The sequence below is a fragment of the Chanos chanos genome, chromosome 7 (assembly GCF_902362185.1).
Source record: "Chanos chanos chromosome 7, fChaCha1.1, whole genome shotgun sequence".
Taxonomy (NCBI): Eukaryota; Metazoa; Chordata; class Actinopteri; order Gonorynchiformes; family Chanidae; genus Chanos; species Chanos chanos.
This window is the reverse complement of record NC_044501.1, coordinates 44,168,816-44,194,659: the sequence shown is the minus strand read 5'-3', so window position 1 is coordinate 44,194,659 and position 25,844 is coordinate 44,168,816. Positions and strand designations below refer to the sequence as shown.

At 40.6% G+C, this 25,844-nt stretch overlaps 2 protein-coding genes across 2 annotated transcripts; one reads left to right on the top strand and one right to left on the bottom strand.

Annotated features, from left to right (window-relative positions):
- Positions 1–10,129: 10,129 nt before the first annotated feature.
- LOC115816454 (fish-egg lectin-like) lies at positions 10,130–19,200 on the bottom strand. Its single transcript, XM_030779409.1, has 5 exons — positions 18,954–19,200; positions 11,546–11,797; positions 11,151–11,368; positions 10,524–10,651; positions 10,130–10,268 (listed from the first exon to the last, which is right to left on the bottom strand). The coding sequence occupies exons 1-5, from the start codon at positions 19,198–19,200 to the stop codon at positions 10,130–10,132; spliced, it is 984 nt and encodes a 327-aa protein (XP_030635269.1).
- A 4,450-nt stretch (positions 19,201–23,650) lies between these two features.
- Positions 23,651–24,831, top strand: LOC115816453 (ladderlectin-like). Its single transcript, XM_030779408.1, has 4 exons — positions 23,651–23,711; positions 23,820–23,911; positions 24,213–24,332; positions 24,694–24,831. Exons 1-4 carry the CDS (start codon positions 23,651–23,653, stop codon positions 24,829–24,831), a joined length of 411 nt encoding a protein of 136 aa, XP_030635268.1.
- The last annotated feature ends 1,013 nt before the right edge of the window (positions 24,832–25,844 follow it).

Below are 25,844 nucleotides of genomic sequence, written 5' to 3'. Positions count from 1 at the left end.
ATCAAGGTATAGATGTCCTCTGCGGAATAATTACAGTCTAAATCATACGAAACATTTCTAATATGTGTTTGCATTTTAATGCGATTTTTTTTTCTTTCCAGCGGGGTAAGGTTGTTCCTCTGAATCAGACTAACACCGCCAGGGACAGGTAACATGCAAGCTCTCTCTCTCTCTCTCTCTCTCTCTCTCTCTCTCTCTCTCTCTCTCTCTCCGTAATTCTGTCTTAAATTTAGAGATAATAAAAACCTGTTTCATCTTTTGTCTCATACAGATAAACATATCATAACTGTGTATTTGAAACTGTGTATTTGATGCTGGTATAATAAGTGTTCTTGAGAATAACGTCGTTTATGTCAGAATTGTTTAATTTAATGCAAGCAGCTGTGTTTCAGCGGTCAGGTGTCGCGTACAGGGTCTCTATGACGGCTCTTCCGCGGACACTGACGCTCACCGATGTATTTGCGGTCGTCGTTGCGCAAGTACCGGTTCTCCTCGAAGCAAATGGAATTTCAAACAGTTTGTCGTGAGGAAATGTGGTGTGGCTGGTTTCACAGAAGCGACAAACTTAGTCGTACAGCTTCGTAATTTGTCGAACGCCAACAGCTTACACTGTTTTGTTTTAATTTTTTTTTTGTTTGGTGAAAAAAAAGGACCTCTCGCCTAAGCGAGGATGTGGACAGTGAGAGGAACGATGCGAGCACCACTGAGCCCACACGTCACGAGACCGAAATATCTGAAATGTAACGTAACATTTTATTTTATATCTATAATGTATGTGTGTCTGTATGCATGTATGTGTGTGTGTCTGTGTGTGAACAGACGGAGAGAAGTTTTTGTGTGACTGACTGATTTCTGCCTTTCCCCTCAGGACCACTCACACAGCTGAAGAGGAGCTGGTCCAAACAGCAGTGAGTCCTGCTGTAACTACAGAGGAGCCCCTTCCTGAGGTGAGTCCAGAAACCACCCAGGAGAGCGAGACTCCAGCAGCTCAGGAGGCTGTTAAAGAAGAGGAGCTGATTCCTGAGGAGGCTCCAGCAGAACGTGACGTCTCAGGGGAAGAAGACACAGCAGCCACAGTTCCCACTGAGACGACAGAGGAAATCCCAGTCACACCAGTGACAGAAGAGGTCATCGTCCCAGTGGCTTCAGAGGACACAAAAGAAGAGGCCCCGGTGACCTCAGAAAATGGGGATATTTCCTCTATTGTGGACAAGTGAGTTTGACTCTTTTAACACGAGCAACAAGCCCATAAACATCTTAGACAAGACAAAGCTGAATTAAAATATTTATATTAAATGTATCACTATATGTTACCTTTTCATTAAACCAAACTGAATACTGCTCCTCAGATACTAATGACTGTATATGCTTACATTTATTAAGTGTATGTGTTTACTTAAACCTATAGTGTTGCTGCTAGACAGAAACCTATAAATGGGTATCAATGGTTAAGACAAATTTTAAATTGAATGAACATGGCTACAGCACAAACTCTTTCTCTCTCTGTCTCTCTCTCTCTTTCTCTCTCTCTGTCTGTCTCTCTCCATTTCAGGAGTGCTGTGTGCTGTTCTGCTGGAGACAGTGAAGCTCCTCAGGTTATAGAGGTGAAGGAGACAGAGCAGGCTGTGAGACCACGCCCTCAGACAGTCTCCATCATCAGTGAGACACAGCTCCTGAACAGAGGGTAAAGTGTGTGTGTGTGTGTGTGTGTGAGAGAGAGAGAGAGAGAGAGAGAGAGAGAGAGAGAGAGAGTGGGTACTCACACGCACTGTATAAGATATTTGTGTTTTTAATGTACTGTGTGTGTGTGTGTGTGTGTGTGTGTGTGTGTTTGTGTGTGTGTGTGATCATAAACATGTTTTGTTCTAATAAGCTGTGTGCGTGTGTGTGTGTCCATATGACATGTCTTAATTGACCCTGTGTTATTTCAGTTTGCCAAATCTGGGACAGACCTGCTATGTCAATTCAACACTGCAGTGTCTGTTTAGTCTGGAGCCCTTCTGCCGTGAGCTGTCTGACCACAGAGAGAACTGGATCAACCAGCCCTCAGCCCAGTTCATCAGGTACAAAGACACACACACAAAGTGCCATTCAGCTGGGCTCAACTTCTGTTTTTCCTTCTCCTTCCCTCCATATGTCTTCATACGTATTGTTTCATCTCTCTTATCTCTCTCTCTCTCTGTGCAGGTGTTTTGTGGACCTGTGGTCACTGAGATTCTGCTCTGACGTGATGTGGAAGGCTGTTCTCCTGATGGAGCTGATCGACACGGCAGCAGCCTTCAACCCTGAGTTCAGGATCGACAGACAGAATGTAAGAACACACACAGTGTACTCAGTCTACTGGACATTAAAGTGCTGATACTTTTGTTGTAAATGAGGATGTGTGTTGACATGAAGTTTGTGTTTCCATGTGTTTATAGGATGCGCATGAGTTCCTGATGTTCACGCTGTCCCAAATGCAGAACCAAAATTTGACTCTGGGGTTGGTTGGAGGCCTGAGCTACCAATGCCCAGTGAACAAATACGTGAGCTTCCAGCTGATGTGTGTCAGAACCTGCAACAGGTACAAAGACTCTAATATCATCACTACTACTACTACTACTACTACTACTACTACTACTACTACTACTACTACTAGTAATAATAATAATAATAATGATAATAATAATAATAATAATAATAATAATAATAATAGCAGCATCTAATTACTGGGAGTTTAAAGTGTTGGTACATGTGTATTTACGTGTCATTTTTGTGTTCTCCAGCTGTGGAGCTCAGAGGACCAAAGCGGAGGAGTACACACATCTCTCCGTGGACCTGGTTCCGAGGGGCTCAATCGTCGACAGCCTGAACCAGTACCTGAAGGTCAGAGTCTTTTTCTCTCTGTACAGCAGCCTGTATAAAATATTACTAATCTAAAGTCATACTTAATGAAGTGATACATTTAACATTAAATCTATGTAAACTCTTGGGGTCAGATGTTGAGTGTAATCTTAACTCAGGCCTGTTTTGTGTGTGCTCTGTAGGGCTCAGAAGTGGAGTGCAGGTGTGAGACCTGTAATGGACAGTCCTCCACGTGGAGTTACCAGTTTCACACACTGCCCAGGTGAGTTAACACACAGCAAGAGTTTAATCACCATTAAGAGTTCTATGCAAACTGAATGTGTCGCTATTCAACTAAATGATTCATTGTTAGTGACTGACTTTAAACCTTGTCACTGAATCTTTTGTCTTTCACTGGAACATTTTCTACCTCATTCTTAAAAGTACTTGACTCTATTGTTGAACTATGTTGATTTTAACTTTAACATACACATTTGCGTACTTTGGTTATGTTTTAACAGTATTGTTGAAAGTTAATATGATTTTGATTTCGGTGGTAATGGATCTGTGTTTCTCTCTCTATAGGGTCCTTGTGCTCCACATTAAAAGATACAGATTCACTCCGTCCTTCAGGCCGGTCAAGCAGAAGGACGAGATTAACCTCCTCCCTGAGCTGCGCCTCAATGTACCACATCAGGGGTGAGAAAACACACACACACACACACACACACACACACACACACACACACGCACACACACACACACGCACATTGTGTCACCATATGCTCCCATTGCTAAGTTTGTTTAGTTACTCCTGAGGTCAATGCATACATAATAAATAAACTCATGTATATGATGTGTAATAATACTGAATAAACCCATTTATATGATGTGTAATAATACTGAATAAACTCATTTATATGATGTGTAATAATACTGAATAAACACATTTATATGATGTGTTACAGCCGTGTCACCACTGTGAGGCCGGGGTCAGGGGTCATGGGCTGTCAGCAGGACATGATCTGCACAGGTATGTTACCAAAATCATAAGAGACAGACAGAACTAATTCAAGCAAGAGAGACATTATAAATCAAAAGCAGAATCACAGACATGTACTGTAGATGCAGATTATCATAGACAGAAAACATCAAACTCAGAGCAGTGCTTAAGAGCTCATTTTTTTCTTTTCCTTTATAAAAGCAGAGGACAAAGCAGAGGAGAGAGCATCAGACAGGGACAAAATGGTGAGGGAAAGATAAGATAGAAAACAGAGAGAAGCAGGGTGATGTAACGTGTGATAGAAGAGAAAGAGAGAGAGACAGAGAAAGAGATGTATAGACAGAGAGAGAGAGAGAGAGTGGGGAACAGAGACAGAGAAAGTGTGTGTAGGGGAGAGAAACTGAACGAAGATGAAGAGAGAGGACAAGAGAGGATATCACATATCAGATAACGCGTGTTTCGTTTCTGGTTTCTGTCCTTTGGTTTTGTGTGTGTGTGTGTGTATGTGTATGTGTGTGTTGTCTGTGGTTTGTAGGTTGAGAAGAGCGGCAGGTACACTCTAGTCAGTGTACTCAGTCACATCGGCTCCATGATGAACTCTGGTAAGATCACTGACACACAACACACACCTTACAGCCCAGAACATCCATAAACAAACACTGGAGACTGTTCTGTGTATTAATATCCTCATATGGAAATATTCACGTACACACCACTATTTCAGTCACATCCACCAAGCAGACTCACACTCTTAGTCTACAGTCATAATGGTTGTGGGCAGAGGTAGAACTATTAGAACTAGTGATATAAGCAAATTATTTTCTCATGACTTATGAATTTTACGAAACGATTAACGTTGTTTTTAAATATGACTATTAATAAAACCCCTTCAAACTGAATACCTCTCCACAGGGCACTATGTAGCTGACTGCACCAGCCAGAAAGATTCACGCTGGTTATCAGTCAGCGATAGGAGCGTCTCCATGGCAACGAGGGAGCACGCTCTGATAAAGCGGAGGACCCAGGCCTATGTTTTGTTTTATCAACTGAAGGAGTAGACACTCACCCTGCAACAAAGATTTATGCAGGTGAAGTACACACACTGCTCTTTCATACTGTTGGTTAATGACTGAAAGTTCATGAAACTGATATGATCCTGACAGACTCTTTTTCTCTCTTTTCACAGGGTGTCTGCTGATTCCTCAGGCTCCAGTGGCCTCTCCTGTTGCCTCGTGGGGTGTTGCAAATCATGGATAAAAAAGGTCACTGCGTCAAATCAGACAACCTGTTTTGTGCCAGAAGAGGATGGTCTTCCCCTTTGAGTCGGGTTCCTCTCAAGGTTTCTTCCTCATAATCTGAGGGAGTTTTTCCTTGCCACTGTTGCCTTAGGCTTTTGCTCACTGGGGATCTCAGGTCCAGGTGTCTGTCGAAATGCTTAATAAGAAAAGTCCTCTGCACATGAAATTCTGATGGGACAGCAAAATAAACACTGAACTTTGAATATTACTTTACTCTGATCTTTTGTCTTATTTAATACTCTGTGTGTGTGTGTGTATGTGTGTGTGTGTGCGCGTGTGTGTATTAAAAATACAACTCATAAATTCTATAGTCTGTATTCATAGCTTGTAAGCACTCTGTATTCTGTAGAGCCATTCAGCATGGAAATTGTTCTATTAAATCATACAGAGTTTGATGCACAGATCACACAAACACACTCAGTTTGCCTTCATGGTCACAGGAGAAGTGTTTGTTTTTCAGAATCACAGACAACTGGATGCTAAGAACTCTGTTTAAAGTTTCTATTTATTGTTCTAGCTTCTCCCAAATTTCTGAATTTGTGGGCAACATCCATAAAAGTATTTCTAATTTTTAAGGTCTCCCAACATTCCGGTCCTCTTTAGTCATTCAAAGTAGAATAGAACCTCCGTGATCGCACACACACACTGTGAGCAGTGAATTTAACCTCTGCATTTAACCCATCTTATACACACCGTAATGAGCACCTGGATTTAGGGAAGACAGCAGGACCCTTTAAGCCTTTCCATGAACTGTTGCTTGCTCAGATACTGCTGATATTAGCATTTTGCAAATGGCTGAGGACAAAGGCTTGATTCCCAGGGGATGTAGTTGAGGCTTCCGGGGGGTGGGGGTGGGGGGGGTAAGACTAGTTCATCTGAATTCTACTATGCATGAGGCCTAAAGAACCACAACTCACTTGTGGCAGTTGATCTGTCTTGTTCTTATGAGTTCCTGGTAAAGCTTCCTTAAAAGATTAAACCGACAGATAAGTGGCAAATGGTTAGCTCATGATCTTCAGGCTGCTGTCATTTCCTGTTATCATAGGAAGTGTTTGTTTTTATCGTTGACCATGACATGCTAAGTTAGGATCAAATGTATATATAAGAGGGGCTGTGTCCTCAAACTCACAAAAGATCAGACCTCAAAAAACAAAACCTCACAGACTCACATCCAGAACTCTACAAGGTATGGTGCTTTATCCAGTCAGATAGATTTTTTCCTGTTTTTGCTGTAAAGCTTTTTTTTTTTTTCACCTGTAAACACACTTAACTTTCCAGGTATCGTTGACGATGGTGGTTTTGACCATTTGCAGTTTTCGTCACTAGTGGTGCATCAGGTAGTGGACATAACAAGAATAGTTTATCATTTGTTTAATGACATCTGTGACTGAGATACCTTTTGATGCTGCAGTTACAATGATAGATATTCAAAATCACGGCTCATACCCTCTGTAGGATTTTATTCCAGAAACAAATTACGATTGGGTTTGTGCCGTTACTTGGGCTGGGATTAAATGCCTACGTTTATTCTGTTATATCACGTTACTCTTAACTGAGTCGTGGTGTTTGCTCTGGCAAACAAAAGAGTAGACCCGTTATTGTATTGTATTTATTGACAAAAGACTCATTTACTTGTTGCATTGACAGAACACTGGTGTTTGCTCTCTACTTAATTTGAAAAACAGTAGAAATGTCTTAATCTGCTCCAGCTATTTTAATTATTGAAATTAATTTGGTACTTATTAGCACAGGAGAGATTGGACACTGTATGTCAAACTTTGTCCTGTTAGACAAAGTGGCTTTGAAATTGAACTGACAGTGTGCCTTTGGTAGGAGACGGGATTTTGATTCCATCTTTATGAAATGTAGGGAAAAAATAGATATGGAAAAGACCTGCACTTAAGGTAAAATACTTCGGAGTGTGTCAGCTTTATTTCTGTTACCTGTGTAGCCTATGGGAAATAAAGTCATGTTTTAAGTTTATGCCTTCATAAACAAAGTTCATAAACAGTATAAATAGAATTAAAAGGTTAAAAACATTCAGCATGATGATATCTTGTAGATCTAACATATTTTGCAGAGTGGGTGTAATTGCATGGTTAAAATTTATGGATTGTATTATTTACATGGAGTGAAATATATTTTGGTTGTTAAATACTAAATTCATAATGATGGCAATGTTCAAATATTACTTCAATTTATGCACACAAAAAAAGGAATTTAAAATGTGTAATTTTACGTTATGTGTCTCTAATGAGCCAATCAGAAGTGAGTTAGAGGTCATAGGCTGAGCAGGAAGTTGATGCAATAGTGGGAGGGGGAGTGACGAGAACACGGGAAAGGCAGCAAACTCACAAGAGTGGTCTGGTGTTCATTTGCACTTTAATATTCAAAGTGATACAGGGTTAAGTAGGGCTATATCGAATGCCATTTATTGCCGAATTTTTGCCAAGCTTTTTCAAACAAAGTGTCTGTGACGTGACCATTTTGGTCTGTTGTTTCAGTCTTTCTACTCAATGGTATGAATAAAGACATGAGAAACTGCAAGTGATCCTTTTTGGGGGCCAAGCAGCAAAGCTGTGTTGGCACCCATTGTGTTTCTACCTTTTCTCCATCATCATCATCTTCTTCTTCTTCTTCTGGCTAGGGTGTCTATGGCAGCCCCTAGAACCACATGGGAAAAAGTTGTGAAATTTGGCACACTCATTGGGGACAGTCCCCTCATTCTTTTCACCAAGTTTCAAGTTTTTTTTCTAGCGCCACCAATGGGCCAAAGGTGGAGGTGCATTTACACACGTAACTTTTGAACTGTATGCCCAGTTTACCCTTGAATTCCTTGGGTCAAGCCGAGTTCAACACACCCCATGCTGTCAGTTTCCGCCACATCGGATTTTCCGCCATATTGGATTTTATGTAAAAGCTTAAACATTTTCTACAGGTCGCAAATTTTGTTTAATCTTCCCCAAAACTGGCACAGATGATCTTCAGACCAAGCCTCACAAAAGTTATCAGATGGATTTTTGATTTTCAAAAGCATTTGTCTGTCCCAGCATTTGTCTGTGACAGCAAAGCCGCCAAATCGGACATGGGGTCATTTTTCAATAACGCTTTGATGTATCAACACCAACCTTGGTGTAGTGACTTAGGACAAAGGGAATTCAGAAAATGTTGCCACATTTTAACACTCGGGGGTGCTAATGATAGGAACAAAACATGTTTTTGCTCATTACTCTTCACATGTTTGGTCTAAAGTCATGATTATTATTTGAAATCATGCTTTTTTGGATCCTGAGGTCTGGACATGTTGCCATTTCTTGCTCTGCAATCATATTCGACAGCAAAGTCGCCAAACAGCATGTGAGGTCATAATTCAGCGACAGCTTGATGTATTAAAACCAGACTTGGCACATGGACTCGAGACTGCATTCTGAGAAAGCCCCTTGTGGGTATCTCTAGCCCTCATGGGGGCCTTCTGGTGGCCAGGGAGCCCTAAGCAGTAGCTTAGTCCACTTGTGCGTCGGGCCGGCTCGGAGTGTAAATACTTTACCCACGTATTTGTGCTTTGTTTTGAGTGAGGTAATAAGGTAAGTGCACAACCTGTGAACTTTCTAAGTTATTGTAGCTCTCGTGGTTGAGCTGTTGAACAATTTCTTCGACGAAGAGTTAACGCTCTACCAGCACACCATCCTGATTAGCCCAAGTTAGAAAACTTAAATGAGTTAACACTTCTGGAATGTTCGAGGACTTCGTGAAACCTGTGAGTGAGTTGTAGCTTTTCTTTCTGCTCGGTAGAGTAACAGAGCCGCTGTAGTTTTTTGGGCTACAATGCACTCCAGCTACGCATCAGGCCTGCAACGCGCATTATTGGGGTATTCTATTTCTGCCGGCTAATTCGTTTTATAGAGACTTGACAGGCCTGTTATTTAATTTATTGGTATTTGACGGCATGTTGAGTTTGAAGTGTATTTCGTTTTGATTTAAGCACTTTTGTGATTAAGACAAGGCAGAAGAGGCCAGATTTTTGGTTTGGTTAAAAGCTACCAGGTGAAACAATGAAATAAAATCTGTTTTGTATTGCTACATTTGTAGATAAGTAAATAGTTCATTTAACTTTAAAACTGCTTTATTGCATTTGAATGTTTACTCACATGTAAGCTTTACAATATTAACCTAGCTCTTTACCACGGTGGTTCATTATATGGTGAGTAAAATACATATGCTTGAGAATCCAACACATTAAAAGAAGAGAAATAATTAAATGAGATGATAGAACATTGTCTGACAAAATGAACTTAGGGTAGCTCCCTCACTGTAGTGCCAGTGCAGCAAGGGGGCACTATACCTGTTACTTTATTTTCCTCATCCCTTTGTGAATTTGTTCATTTATCATTCTAAAAGAGTGGCTTCACATAAGTAAATAGACATAATGAACCTTGATCCTCCAACATTATGTTTGTGGGCTGTGCAAAAGCTAGTTCTGTGCAGTACTTTTGCAACGTCCCATATGTGGAGCCATTCACAACCTTTAAGATGCATTTGAGTTGATATAGTTGGATATGTTTAACTTTCGCTAAACTTTTAAAGTAAATATTTATTGCTTCATTATTTATCTTGTGTCAGTGATTAGAATCACTCTTCATGCAAGTTTATATTATGTTTATTTTTCCTTAATTTATAATTTCTGATTTAAATTTATAATAATGTTCATATCCATGCACAGTTTCCACTCTAGGTTTTCACTATTTCTCCAATAACTTGTTTGAGGAAATAATGTATGAGTGAACGTCATGCAGAAAAATAAGTTTAATTAGCATAAAACCATAGAAAGAGACAGACATAAGACAGTAAGAAATGAAACGAGGTATGAATCACTGGTCATAGCTCATTTCTGGGAGGAAAATAAAGCAATAACATTTTTTTTCTTTTTAGGATGTTGCAAAGATTTCTTTCTGCTATTAGACCTTCACGGCCATTTCTGATCCTTTCCTCATTGTGTCAAAGAATTTCACACACACTTCATAATGGAACCATCTTTCTTAATGACCCACAGGTGACCCAGGTCATAGGACACATGTTTGGCCTTGAAACACAGGCCAACTTCAGTCCAGCCTGTACCAGTTGGGTTACTGTCCGTAACTCCATTTCTGTAAGAAAAATGTGTTTAAATTGAAGATATATAAATACATGTTGAAAGTACACAAGCCTTTATGATCTTTGGGTCATTTTTAAACAGTAAATAAGGAGGGAGCCTGAGTGAGCCTTAGACTCCTCACAGGTTCTGAGCAGTCAGATGAGATAATATTATATCAAAGATATGAGCATGTATTTGATCACAAGGTCAACATAATCTGAAGATCCAGTCACTCACTAACAAAACACCCTTTAATTCATAATTATACCTGATATAGACATTTCCATTAGAGTTGACACCATAGACATGTCCTTCAGCTGATACCTCAATCATGGATAGAGATCCCCCAACATGTTCCCAATTCACTGGGCCAGCACATGAGGTAGGTGTCACCTTCTATCAGACGTATCAGGTTACAAAGAAAAGACAATAATAATTTCATCTGACAGTAACCCCTTCTACCCCATGGCCCCATGGATTCATCCATTCCATATGACATCTCTGCTATTCCCCTCTGCAAAATAAACTAACATAAAGTATGTAACTGTCATATATATATATGTATATATGTATGTATGTATATATATACACACACACACACACACACACATATATGTGTGTGTGTGTGCATATGTATATGTATGTATGTATGTATGTATATATCAAATAACTCAAAGTGTTCCAAAACTATTGTTCTCTATTAACCATCTGATATTTCTATTATTTATGTATTCAATTCAATACTGGTCATATCTCAGCAACTCACCAGAGCCATACTCTTATCATTATATAAGACAGCTTTCTTTCCTTCTGTTTTGGGCTAGATGAAAATATTCATCGAACATACCGGGTTTTACTAGACGTTTATTGAGTTAAGCTTCTGAATCATCATTACCTTCCTGATGAAGATCTGGTCTCTTCCGGTCACACCCCAACAGCTGATTGGTCCACAGCTGTAGTAATTCAGTCCTCCTGGAACACGGACCCAGGGCACACGGCTGTCTGGTCCTTTGATAGGGACTGTGCCACTTTTTCCAAGGCAAAAAATGTGGTAGTACCTATTGACTCCAGCCACAAACTGGTCACCTCCTGCATCAATCTGCTTTAAAATGCCTAGAAAAATGAATGAGAGGTGATGGAGAAAGGTAGTATGTCAGGAGGATGGAGAATCATTTTATGTTTTTGTTTGTTTGTTTAAAAAAAATCACATAAACAAGCATATGGTCATAATAAAAGTTTTGTTTACTAGATATATCCATCTGTTTCTCTGTTTTTATGTTTTTCTTGTACCTTTTACTTGTGACCACTGTCCTCCAACGAGTCTGTAGATCTGGTCATTGGGTGCAGTCCCCCAGACTCCAGCAGGACCTACGGTGACATGCTTGAGTTTTCCTGGTAACTGTGTCCAGGTGTTGCCATACAGCGTGTAGATATCATTGGCATCATTCACTCCAAACACCTGGCCTGTCCCAGCATCAATCTGCTTCAGCTTACCAGGCACAGTTTTACAGTCCCAAGCTACGAGAAAGCAAAATGAATACACTGATGGTAGATGGACTGTCACTCTTAAAACAAGAGGCTTTTATTTTATTTTATTTTATCAAATCATCTATCAGCATTCTCAAAGACCGACAGTGTTTCCAATGGTGAACATTCTTAATGATTCTAATGGTATTTAGCTATTAGCCTCAATAACAACTTTCCGTTACAATGTTTAAAAATATTAATGTCAGTATTCTTACACGTATATCAAACAATCTAATTCTAAGCATTACCTGATACACCACTGACAGAGAGGCTGCCAATAACAAGCAGTGAGACAGTGAAAAACATCATTTCAACCGAGATCTGAAATAGAAAATTGATCAAAGTTCTCTCTTTGCAGCAAATGGAGGTAAGACTTTTTTTTTACATTGAAATGTATGGAGCATTGTTTCACTAATTGTGAGATTAGAAATGAGATTCTCCACATATTCCACCCCACATCTCTCTCTCTCTCTCTCTCTCGCTCGCTCTCTCTCTCTCTCTCTCTCTCTCTCTCTCTCTCTGTCTCTCTCTCTCTCTCTCTCTCTCTCTGTCTCTCTCTCTCTCTCTCTCTCTCCCTGAACATCTTCTGCAATCCTGAATGGCAAAATAAACAATACAAACAATATGACTTTTCACAGATCAAATGTTCCTGTTTCTCTGATAAATTCTACAACTATGAAGCAAATGTAATTGGACAGCTTTCACGGCTTATGGTGTGTTCTTTGTCACATGACAAGCTCTGTCGTAAGCTGCAGACTTCAAGTTATTGAGTTAGAAACAAATGACGATTATAGTTTTTTATGGAAGTACTCCTGTGCACTCTTGACCAATGAATCATAATCGATTGATGACATCAGCATTGTAATGTTGTGCATGTTTTGCAATTACAATACATATAGGATACCAACAGATTAAACATGTTTTTTTAAGTGTCACAAGTCCAAATGTGGTAAAATGCTAAATACGACTTATTTTTGTGAGTTTAGTGCTGTCCTTTCATGTTTGACAATAAGTACGTCTGTTGTACTGCTTACAAACTACACAGAATATAATAGCTACACAAGTAAAAAAGCAAAAAAACAAAAAACAAAACAAGTATTGCTGGCTATTGTGCAATTCCCATTAATATGAAGGCAATAATGGTAAAATAACATTTAACAAAGATGTATATTATGTTAAAGTCAATTACAACTCACCACGTTTGGGAAGTTCTGCTTTTTATGAATGTCTGCTTTCCTTCCCAATGCACTTGTCATTACAGTAACAAGTTATATTTGTATTTCTGTTATTTATATTGATGCAAAACAAGGAGGAGCCTGTTTTGTCATGGGAGATAAATAATACACGCCAATAACAAATAGCTGAATCATTCTGTTCTGAATACACATGTCATTTGATCTATTCCTGCTGAGTGAGAAAACTCATATCTGTACAATTAAGACAGAAAAGTACACTGATTATTTAATGACTGTGACAGAGCTTGAGACACTGGGTTGCCTGTGAAAATAAGTTTTGGCTTTTGGTTTATAAGTAGAAGTGACGACTGATACTAAGGCAGATACCTGGCTCCAACTCATCTCAGGTACTTGGAAAAACTGTTTTATGTCACCCTACATTTAACTTCTCCTTACACACCAGTTGTGAGCACACACAACCACTAGGTACAAGAGCAGTGGGCAGCACATCTGTGCCCAGTTGGGGGTTAAGTGCCTTGCCCAAGATGTTTTCCTGGGAATTGAACCGGCAACATATGTCACAAGCCGACTCCTCTAACCTTTAGGCCATGGGTGATTTTTCATACTAAGCTCGCGGAGGCTGTTATTTGTATTGTGCTATTTACTCTGAGTTTTGCAAAACAGGATATTATGTCCGGTGTGGGTAAATGTCTAAACAAAGGTTTGGTTCGTGGATACCACAAACTGAAAAAAAAAAAGTAAGAGAGTAAACATAAGAGAAGAACCATTTCTCTTTTTCCTAGTTCTCTAGTTCTGAGAAACCCTAATTATATGCAACTCAGAAAATGGATTATCTCATTCAGCCAGCTTATTGCAAATAAGATTTTTTTTTAATCACTGTGTCTATCCGTTGCCTATATGGTATCCATTCCTTTTATTCTTTCATTCTGACTGTGTGCACAGCCACGATCACTGGGGATGGTTCATAGAAAGTAAAGTTACAGAGGGTAAAAGTCAGAGTCATAACAAGCTTGCGCATAAATAAACCTGCAGAAGGTTCGTTAATGGCTAGTACCAGGGACATGTGTACTCTCCCTTTTCCAGAGGCTGCTGGGGAAAATGTGGGAAGTTTTCCCCCTTCCTGCCCCTCCCTGCTCTCTTTCCACCCCGGGCTCCCTGTCCACAACAGAGGGCAGATGGGGCCGACCACCAAGTACCGCAAACATAAATGACCACTGTCGTCTCTCTCCGCCGTGACGTGTGGCACCTGTCTCTGGCTTTAGGTGCAAGCTGTTCTACTTCAGTCATAAATACATACACTTTGCCCCTCATTGAATGATACTGCAAGATTTACACTTGTAAAACCATTGTCATTTCACAGCATTTGTGATCACTTTGTCTACCAAATGAAATGCCTGTGAACAACAACTGGTTGTAACCAGGGGCAGATTTAGGCATGGGGGCGACAGGGGCGACACGTGGGCATCCTGCCACAAAAAAAATTCAGAATGGTGACATTTGCGCGATCAGTTTTGTATCGCTTATTTACACTTCACGTCGATGGTATCATGTCACTGTGTAGGTCAGTTAACCTTGTCGGAGTGGGCGCCATGATGCTAGTTTATGAACTAGGTAGGCTACTGCCTGGGAAGGTCTCCACTCAGAAGTATGAGATGGGGAGGAGTTCAGTTGACCTCCCCACTGGAACCCCGAGGCAGGGGGGAGTGGGGGAATCTATCAAATAGCGCACCTCTAACTTTGTGCGGCGGCTACTAATGCAATGTAAAATCAGACACACTACGAAACAGTTCATTCATAATGCTGTGAATACATAGTTTCACAGACATATTTGGGGGTCGGGGGGGGGGGGTGTGTCATGTGACATTCTTTAGCTGATCCATCGCCCAGGGCACCATACAAGCTAGATCCACTACTGATTGTTACAAACATAAATAGCATCGTTGAAAAAAAGTCTACACTGATCTTTGATGGTCGGATACCAGGGGAATCCATATTGTAATAGTAAACATGGTCAGCAGACATAAACTGCTTTTCCCTTTTTCTGCTGTTAGTAGTATGACATTTGGATGAAACTTCTGATTTTCTTACAATCCCATTTCAGCACATCATGATGTAATAAAAGGAGTTTTAATTCATTTCTCATCGATGATGTACTCACAGGAGACCAATACACTCTCAATACCATATCAATAAAAGGAAAGGGGGAAAGTAGCTTTGTATATTGGTTTCCCAGAAGAGTTTAAGGTTACTGAAACCAAATACATGTCACCTTGCACCTTGTTTTTGTAAATATGTGCCCCCAATAAAACCCTTTTCCTCTGCTTTGCATTGGAAGTGTTTAGTCTTCAGTATTTTGATGTCAGTCTCTTAGACTAATAACTGTGCTGTGTAAATTCACAAAACGGTTCATGTTGGCAGCACGGTGGCTCGGTGGTTAGCTCTGCTGCCTCACAGCAAGAATGTCACGGATTTGAATCCCTGCCATCCCTGGTCCTCTCTGTGTTTGTGCGTTCTCCCCGTGTTTGCGTGGGTTTCCTCTCCACTCCGGTTTCCACCTGCCGTCAAAGACATGTATGTTAGGGTTAATATTCTTGTCAGTGCACTTGACCAAGGCACTGGCAAAAGAACTGGAGTTGGTTCCCAGGCACTGGCAAAAGAACTGGAATTGGTTCCCAGGCACTGGCAAAAGAACTGGAGTTGGTTACCAGGTGCTGTGCTACACTGCAGCTGCCCACTGCTCCTAATGCGTGTGCTCTTTGCTACTACACTGCTCACTGCTTCTAGTGTGTGTGTGTACACACTGCATCTAGTGTGTGGGTCAAATACAGAGGATGGATTTCGTCCCACAGTTTAAGTTCAAGTTTATTTAGAGCCCAATATCACTGTTTACAGTCTCAAAGGGCTTTACAGGCCACAACAGTCAAATCAAAATATGACGGCACCCCCTGACTTAATCCTCAATGGCGGGCAAGAAAAAACTCCCCAAAAACCCAAAAGGGAAATGGGAAAATGGGAGAAATCTTGAGAAGGACCACAGAGAGAGGAGACCCCTCCTTGGCCAGACAGGTGTGCAATAGGTGCCGACCACGTGGGCAGTTACAATTGAAAGTAAATTGGGGCATGTACAAAGAGGGTGGGGATGGCGATGCAGGCAGGAGGCTGACAGGGGGAAAACTGTGTGTTTACTGTGTGTAGGGTTGGGATGATAATAAAAGATTTCATTCATTCATTCATTCATTCATTCATATTAATGCTCAACAGGAAACACAAGAATGACTGTAATGCTATGAAACATTTCAGCACAGATTTCTCTGCATTTACAGCACAAATGACCTCTTGTCATGTCTTAAAAGTGGGGTAACAGGGAACCTAAAAACTTATTGCCAAAAGAGAAGAAATGTTTTTTTTTCTTGTTGAGTCCAAGAGAAAATTATCACTAGTGTTCCCTTGTGTTGATGAGTAGTTCCCGGTCTCTAACCTCCGGTAGTGACAGATGATTGCCTGTGCATCTGCAAGTGGAGTCCACTTCATTTCATTCACTTAAATTCACAAGAGAGTGTAAGACTTTTTAAAAACCTTTTTTTTTTTTTTTTAGAACTTTATAAAGACATCACACAATACCAGTTGCTCACGACACACTCATAAATCACCACATAAATTTATGAGGCATGTCATCCCACTGTGGTATTTACACATCAGTAAAATAATATTTATAGTAATGCTGCCAACTGATATGCAATATGCAAAACATACATTATGAGTCACATGGCAAATGATCAGAAGTCATGTGACTCATAATGTAATGTGCATTGTACAGAAAGGGAGGGGGGATGGCACAATGAAACCATTAAAACAAGGTCATTAATGATTTAATTAAACAGTAATAATTTGCAATTATAACATCAATGATAAAACATTTCACATTGATGTGATTATACATTCTAAGCTTTATGGAGAATGCTACTTGTATTATACTGTTTGCTTTGAGTTTTGCAAAGCAGGATGTTATGTCGTTTGGTTTAGCTGTCTAAACAAAGGTTTGGTGGATGGATGTAAGAAAGTAAACACAAAAAAAATTTCAGTTGTTGTGTCTACCCGTTACCTATAAGATATCCATTCTCTGAACATTTTTTGAAGTGAAGGCGGCTCCCATCAGCAGTCAATTCTCAGCACCAGCTTCACACTCTCAGTCTTCTCTCACGTGTAGCATGACACTCTCTGCATTCTCCACTCTCACTGACACCCATGTCTCCAACCTCCTCATCCTCACTTCTACCTAATTGTTGTGTCTACCCATTACCTGTAAGGTATCTAATCTCTGAATATCATTATTTTATTTGTATCGTGTGCACAACCGTTATCACTGTGGCTATCACATTACCTTTGGGTGTCACATTTTTACACAGGGTTAGGGTTAGGGAGCCAAAACAAACTTTAATGTGATATGCGGTGTAATGGATGCAGTCTAGCCAAATCACTTCCCCAAAAATCACAAAACCCGAAAAAAAACAAGGTTTCAAAGAACATATCATCCAAATCAAATAGACATCCATCACAAGGCCCTTTGTACACACCACTTGCTGCTACAACCAATTGGATACTTTAGTGAGGTCTTTCGATCTACCTTGCTGGGGTTCCTCATGTGCCCTGATGGACCACTGAGTGAAAATCAAACTTGACTGTCTAGAGAAGTTAAAAGTTGTAGTATGCTTCTGTGGATGAACCTGCGCAAGCATTGTTAAGAGAAGCTTCAGGAAGTTTCGTGCCTACTCCCCCTTTCAGAGAGAATGGTGGGAAAAGGTGGAAAGTTTCTTTCCTTCCTTTCCACCTCGGGCTCCCTCTCCACGACGGCGGGCAGATGGGGCCGACCGCTGAGCACCGCACATCACGCCTGTGTCTGGGTTGGTCCCTTGCGTCCCCAAATGTATAGTTTGGGTTGTGCAGAACAGGATGTTACATTGAAGACAAGCATACACATCGTTTCTCTCTGCCGTGATTTGTGGCACCTGTTTCTGTCATAAATACATTGCACAAATACCTTAGCCCTCACTGAATGTTGCCAGATGTACACATGCCAATCCACTGTCATTTAACACAGCATTTATGATCATTTATGTCCACCAAATGAAATACCTGTGAACAACAACTGGTTTCACATTTCACAGAGATTCATACTAAAACCATACCGTAACATAAATAATATCTTTGAACAAAAAGGTCTGAACTAGTCTTTGATGGTTGGACACCAAGGGAATCCATACTGTAAAAGTAAACTTGGACAACAGACACACACTGCTGTTTTCTCCCCTTTTTCTGATGGTAGTTGCATGGCATTTGGAAGAAACTGATGATTTCCTTACAATCCCATTTCAGAACATCCTCACGTAATAAAATGAGTATTAATTAATTACTAACTGATGATGTATTCACATGAGATCAATACAGTCTCAGTATAACATCAATAAAAGAAAAGGGGATGTTAGCACAGGTGGGTCCACTTGCTGGGCATCTCTGCCCGACACACCTCCGACAGTGCCGACTTGTGCCGGCTGCGGGGTCACCAGCCGGGAGACACCCTTCACTAATGTTTCACTCCTTTAATTCCCGAACATCTCGAGGGGGTGGAGCAACAGCAGGGATGTCTCCCGACCACGCCCTGCCGCCAGCCCCGGGATCCTTGACTTCCCCATGCCATGACCTTCGAAGCCAGACCCAGAAACCCCCTTGTTCTGCTGACTCCGCCAGATCTTTGAGAGTCTTCCTCAGCTTGGAGTCAGTGATCCCAGGAGACTTTAGGAACTGCTGGGTCGATGTTCCAATGTAGCCAATGTGCGACTAGCTTCCACTGCATAGGTGAATGCCCTCCACCCTGCTTATGAGCACTCAGCTGCCAGCTCTGTGTACTTATCCTTCTTTCTCTCGAACGCAGCATTGATTCCCTCTTCCCATGGGACAGTCAAATCAGCCATGATAACCATCCTGGTAGAGGTGGACCAGAGCATGATAACTTGTCATTGGGAGGTTGTGGTGATCTCTTGTGGGAACTTCAACTGGTGGTCGAGGTCGGTTCTCAACTGACAGGAGGGACCTCTCCCTGGTGCTGCTGCCCTGAGCCTCAGCCCCTTGCTTGACAAACTGGATCAGCTGCTGTGATGTTACCGGACTGGCCCTGTTTGCTTCCAGCCTGTGCGCCTCCAGGATTTCAGGATGTCGTGGCGCCATCCGTAGCGGCCCTGCATCAATGGTGCCTTGAGGCTAGAAAGGATGTGCTGCAATCTCGGGTTCCGGGCATCGCAGACTCCTCTGAGCAGTACAAGAAGTGCAGACTCCAGGTACTGGGAAGGGTAAAGCACTCCAGCGGGTGGTGAAAACTGCCCAACGGATCACCGGCACCAAACTGCCCACCATCGAGAACATTTACACCAAACGCTGCCTGGGTCGGGCGAAAAGTATCATCAAGGATGCATCCCACCCTCACCACGGACTCTTTACCCTCCTCCCATCTGGCAGACGTTACAAGAGCCTCTGCTCCCGCACCAGCCGGCTCAGGAAGAGATTCTTCCATGAGGCTGTGACTCTGCTGAACTCCACACCCCAGCGCTAGCTTCATTTGCACTCCTCTGCACTATCTGTACTTTATGCATTATCTCTGTACTATATGCACTGTTTTCTGCTCCTTTTGCACTGGCTTCCATTCATGCTGCTCTGAGTACCCTATTTAAAACTGTACATAAACATACTGTATATATTTTGTCCATTATATCTATTCAACCTATACATATACACTCCTCTGTCTACTCTGTCAGCTTCACCGCTGTGTAGATCATTATTAATATATATACATGTACATATCTGTATATTTGCTCACCATCATCTTAAATGCTGTACGTACTGTATCTCCACTGTCTATAATACTGTATATATTGTAAGATACATTATCACTACTGCAGTACTCACTACCTGCACTTACCTGTAAATAATGCTATGCTTTGCACTTCTGGTTAGATGCTACTGCATTTCATTGGCTTTGTACCTGTACTCTGCACAATGACAATAAAGTTGAATCTAATATAATCTAATCTAATCATATGTGGCCCTGATGAGGAAGGTCAGCCTCGCTTGGGACAGCCTCCATATATCTGTCCATGCAACTGCCCTGTTGATCACTGCCTCCCAGGTTGTCCAGCTCCCTTGTTGCTGTTGGCTCACAGCTCTGATTTTGTACTGTACTGTTTGCCTTGAGTTTTTCAAAACAAGGTATTATAGTCTTGTTGGTGTAGCTGTCCAATGGGAAATCACAACAACTTGGCTCATGGATGGATACCCATCAGTTATTACATTGAAAATAAACATGGAAAGTAAACATAAATGACCGTTGTCCTCTCTCTCTGCCATGACCTGTACTCTCCCCCTCCCTGCCCCTCTCTGCTCTCTCTCTGCCTCGAGCTCCCTCTGCACAATGGCAGGCAGAGGGGGCTGACCACTGAGCATCACACAGCACACCTGTGTCTGGGTTGGTCCTTGGCACTGTACACATCGTTTGGTTTGTGCAGAACAGGATGTTATACGCTGTGGTTGTAGAGCTATTACACAGCTTGGCTCATGGATGGATACCCATTAGTCCGGCACGTTGAAAGTAAACATGGAATGTAAACATAAATGACCATTGTCGTCTCTCTCTCTGCAATGACCTGCAGTGCCTGTTTCCTGTTCTGGGTATGACCTGTTCTACTCCAGCCATACACACATATACCTGACCCCTCACTGAATGATATGGCCTGATTTAAACTAGTCAACCCATCACCATTTAACAGTGCTTATGATCACTCTGGCCACCAAACGAAATACATGTGAAACACAACCGGTTTCACATTGTGCATCATATGTTATCTGCATGTATCTGTATAACTGCATAATGCCATTACACACATAAACAGCATCCCACTGTGGAAGCCATAATAGGTTGATGCTTGTACTAGACAACTGAACCTAATAAGCTGGCCAGTGTCTGTATGTGTGTGCATGTGTGTGTGTGCGTGTGTGTGTGTGTGCGTGTGTGTGTGTGTGTGTGCGTGTGTATGTGTGTGTGCATTAATTTGTTATGGTACTAAAAGATGTGTGACTGAACAAGCAGTGCTCCAAAAGCCTGTTGCGTAACCCAGCTACTGACTGACAAAAAGGTCTGAACAATAATGAGACCTCCTGCCGTCATTACAACAAACCCAACTGGACATGGAACAGGCATCAAGGTCAATGACAATGTCACCCAGTTTGAGGTTTCATGATTGCAGAGTTGTCCACATTGCAATACATGTGTAGGTTTGGGCCAATAATATTGTTTTCCACTTCTGTAAAGAACATCTTCACCTTGTTTATAGATTCAGATAATCACAGATAATCAAAACTGCTCTTTTGCTCCAGTAAGATGTAGGACTGACTTGCTCCTAACCACTTCTTAAGGATACTGAATAGCTCAACCACATCATTTTGACTCCAGTTTATATTTTTGAATACAAATTTTATTTATTTTTTATTTTTGGATGTTTTCACACTCTGTAGGTTGATATTTGAGGGATGCTTTTCCTTTAAAGTCTTTATGGGCCCTAACAAAAGGTTTAGGATTTGACAGGTGAACCCTCTTAACTGGCCCATCATCTAAAGGCTCCAGTGCATGTGTACCTACTCTGTATACTGCAGGTCTCTAAGCCTCCTGAACCTTTCTCCTGCCTCGCGACCAATGCTGAAGGTAAACCAGCTGACTAAGTGTGTTGCTCCTCATGTTGGTCCTGATTTCTGTTTGTGTTCTGCTTGTTCTACAATGTGCAAATACCTCTGTTTATTCCTTTTTCAGCTGTGAAATCTTTAGACTGTAATATGATATCAAGCTCTTGTGACGTGTACCTGTGTAAACATCTGTGTGTTATTCTACCTCCTGCAGTTTTCATTTCCTTGAAGTCATTATATCGTTAATTTCCTTGTTATTTCTCATGTTCAAGAAATCTTCTTCTGATAAAGTAGATTGGACATAAATGAGCTTAGACCACAGTATCACCTTTTGATAGTTGGACTGACCACTAAAGGATGTTTGAAAACAACGTGGCAGCTTGTCTTAGGAGGGAGAATGAGTTTTGACTTGTTTGTTCATCATTCTTAACCCATGGCTATCAACTGGCAATAAGGCATAATAAATGTTGTCTCTCCATTATTGCGTTTTGTGGGGCTGATTAGATTATTAGCTTTAGCTGTAGCCTGGCACAGGAAATGTCAGAGATGGATATTCTAGGGTAACCCAGAAACTTAGAGAATCAGGTTCAAACTCGGCATATATTTAAATGAGAAAAAATTAATTTTAAATACAACTGCTTTTAGATTCCATTAGCGGTTGTAAATTTTCATTTAATGGAGTTGTAAGCCAGGCAGAGCACCACCTTACTCCTGGTTAAGGTTTTATAAAAAGGTAGAGAAGACCCTGTGTATTTTTTCTTTCATTTATTTGAGGGACATTAAAATGTTTTCCATCGTTGTTTACTAACTCTCTTTTTGTTAGTTCTTTTGGCTTTAGGATGTCGCCAGTATGTAAAGACACAACATACAGAGAGATACTAACTGATTCCAGTGCATCTTGTCATGTAAACTCAAGTGTTGGTCGTGTCTTGCTGTTGTCACTTGCTGCTAACTGCTTCTTACAAGAAAAAGACTAAAATTGATACTGAAGCACAGAAACAAAGAGAAGAATCAGACATTCAAAGAAAAAATACACTAAAAAAATGAGAGATTTCACAAGTGTCGGACTGTAAGAATTAGAACATTAAATATAAGGTGTGCAGTGTTTTTCTGATTAAGCTTACCGAGCCTGTGTTCACAAACCTTGTAAAACAAGTGCATAGTTTTGTTGATGTGTTTTTGTTTTGCTGTTTTGTTTTTTGTTTTTTGGGGGGGTGGTGGTGGTGTAGTTTTTCCTGATTAGGCTTACTAAGTGTGTTTTTCCAATGCATATACAGCATTTGTTGTTTGTCTTTCTATTGTTACTTGCTGCTAGCTGCTTCGCACATGAAAAAGACTAAACTGTTGGCAGATTTGGAAACTGAGGAAGAGAAACAGAGAAAGGAATTGAGATATTATCAATCAATGCATTAATGAGCGCGCTTACTGTGTTCACAAACCTGGTAAAATAATATTTTCAATGCTCAATAAGGTCTTAATACAAAGGACATCAACATGCATGTTAACTCTTCACACTTGAAATAAGTAGTGACAACCGCAGTTACCACTAGTTCATATGAACTTGACTATGCCTGTGGCAGAAAATGAACTGACTTGTAGCACTTGGTCTGTCTTGTTCTTATGTGTTCTTTATACAACTTCTTTAAAAGATTAAACCAATAGATAAGCGGGGCATATGCAAATGGTTATCTGATGATCTTCAGACTGCGATCATTTGCATATATCATATGGTGTTTGTCTTTCTTATTGACCTTGACATGCAAAGTTAGGATGACATGTATATATAAGAGCAGCTGTGTATTCAAAACTCACAAAACCCTCAAAGACTCACATACAGCTCAATACAAGGTACGGTGCTTTTTCCAGGCAGATAGATTGTTCTGTTTTTCATCTATGAAAAGTTGTTTGTCTCCTCTTAACACATTTTACTCTCCAGGAATCATTGACGATGGCGATTTTGACCATTTCACTGCTCCTCTTTGCAGTCTTCATTGCTGATGGTGCAACAGGTAGTAGATATAACAAAAATATTGTATTATTTGTGTTGTGACATCAGTGACTGAAATACCATTAATGCTGCAATTAAAGACTTTATGTGATGTATTCTTACATCATAGGAAAAATTTGCGGATGTCCACCTGGTTGGGAAAAGTTTCAAGATCGATGTTACCTCTTTGTCAGCACCCCACGAACATGGGCTGAAGCAGAGGTACGGAAAACGAGTCAAAAAAGAAAAAGAAAAAAAGATAATTATTGGGAAAAAACATTGTAAATGGAAGGAGTCATTTTAATGTTGTGTTATGAGTATCTACATCTACCTAAAGTTACCCAACTCCTGTTTCTGATGGGTATTATTATCCACATTATGCAATTATACAACAAGGATACACATTACATAGTTAAACAGACCATAGTGGGAGGAAGATGAAGTATTAAAAACAAAATCCATAAAATTAATAATGAGAACACCCCCCCCCCCCCCCCCCCCCCCTCATTCTTTCTCTCTCCAGAGAGAATGTTTGAGACTTGGTGGTAACCTTGCATCTGTGCGCAATGCAGCAGAAGATAGCGTCCTTCGGAAGATGTTGAGGAACCAGCGTACCTGGATAGGAGCCTATGATGCTACTCAGGTGACAATATTCACTCAAAGGACTCATCTGACCAGCAAGAGTATTGCTTGGAAATGGATTTTTCATCAAGAATATGTAAATAAATACAAGAAAAGGAGGTTCAAGATCCACAATAAAATACTATCATTGTCTTTCCACGATGTGAGAGAACTGACCTTTGAATAATCTTTAAATCCAAACAAGTGGTCTTTCTCTCTTTGTTTAATCCAAGTTATCAGATACAATAACATAAACTACTGCACAGAGATCTTCTATAGAGCAAGACGAGCATAATGGTAATTAAAACGTTTTCAGGGCAAGTTCATCATTCCTCTGATTAGAATTACTAGGTCTCTCTCCTGATCATTGTCACTCTCTACAGGACGGTTTGTGGTTGTGGAGTGATGGGTCTAAGTTTGACTACAGTGGATGGATGTCTGGTGAACCCAATAACCACAACGGAAGGAGAGAGGACTGTGTGGAGATCCGTAATGCTAGTAAGTACCATAAACAGATCTGAGACATGAAAAATATAGGAGACGCAATTCTGTTCACTGGGTAGATCTGTAACACAGTCTTAGTAATGCAAAAGAAGGTCTTTTACATGCTGTTTGACTCAGAAAAGAGTTGAAGTTCACATGAGTAAACAATGCTCATGGAAACTTCAAACTTTAGTTTAAACTTTAGTTTTCTGTGAGTCCTCCTTATAACAACAGCTCTGCATAGTGGTATCATTGAACAAATCCATGTGATTTGTCTAAAAAATAATTCTTGAATATTTTCCTCTGATTGTTTTTTCCCCTAAGTGATGTCACTGGCAGGGTTTATCTGTATTCTACGATTACCGACAAGTATAGCAAATTAATAACAGTTACTTTTCTTATGACTTATTATGCGCTAAATAAATATTTGTTTCATATTCAGACGGGTGGAATGATGAAGACTGTTCAAGGAGATCTGCATCAGTGTGTTCACTGAATTTGGCAAAATGAAGAGGTTCTAAGACTCAGCAGTGTTTGAAATTCACTACCACTGAGTCATCAACTCAAATCAACAAAAAGATTTAAAAAAAACAAAAGGGGGGGGGGGGGGTAATAATCAGAGTATGTTCTTTCTCCTGCTTGCATCTCTCTCTTTGCCTTGTAATGAATCAATCAAAAGAAACAGCTAATCAATAAAAGCATCAGCAGCAAAATGAACTGCTATATGAATTCTTGGTTGAAATAACCTTGCCAATAAACGCCTTAATCACAGTAACATTGTTACATTTCTCTGATGGAGCTGCCTTGTCTCTGTTATCAGTGACTGTTTGATGTAAATGACTGAGAAATGGTACACATTACAGACTTTAACTGAGACTGGCGTTCACCGGGAAGGTCTTAAAAATCACCAAAGAGCAGAAGAAAATCAGTAAATACTTGCACCTGCAACTTGAGGTGCAAAAGTTCTGGAATGTGAAGGCCAAAGTCATCCCAGTAGTGAGGAATAGATAGTTATAGTATCGTCACAAGGCTAGACCTGGTGGGCTTTGAA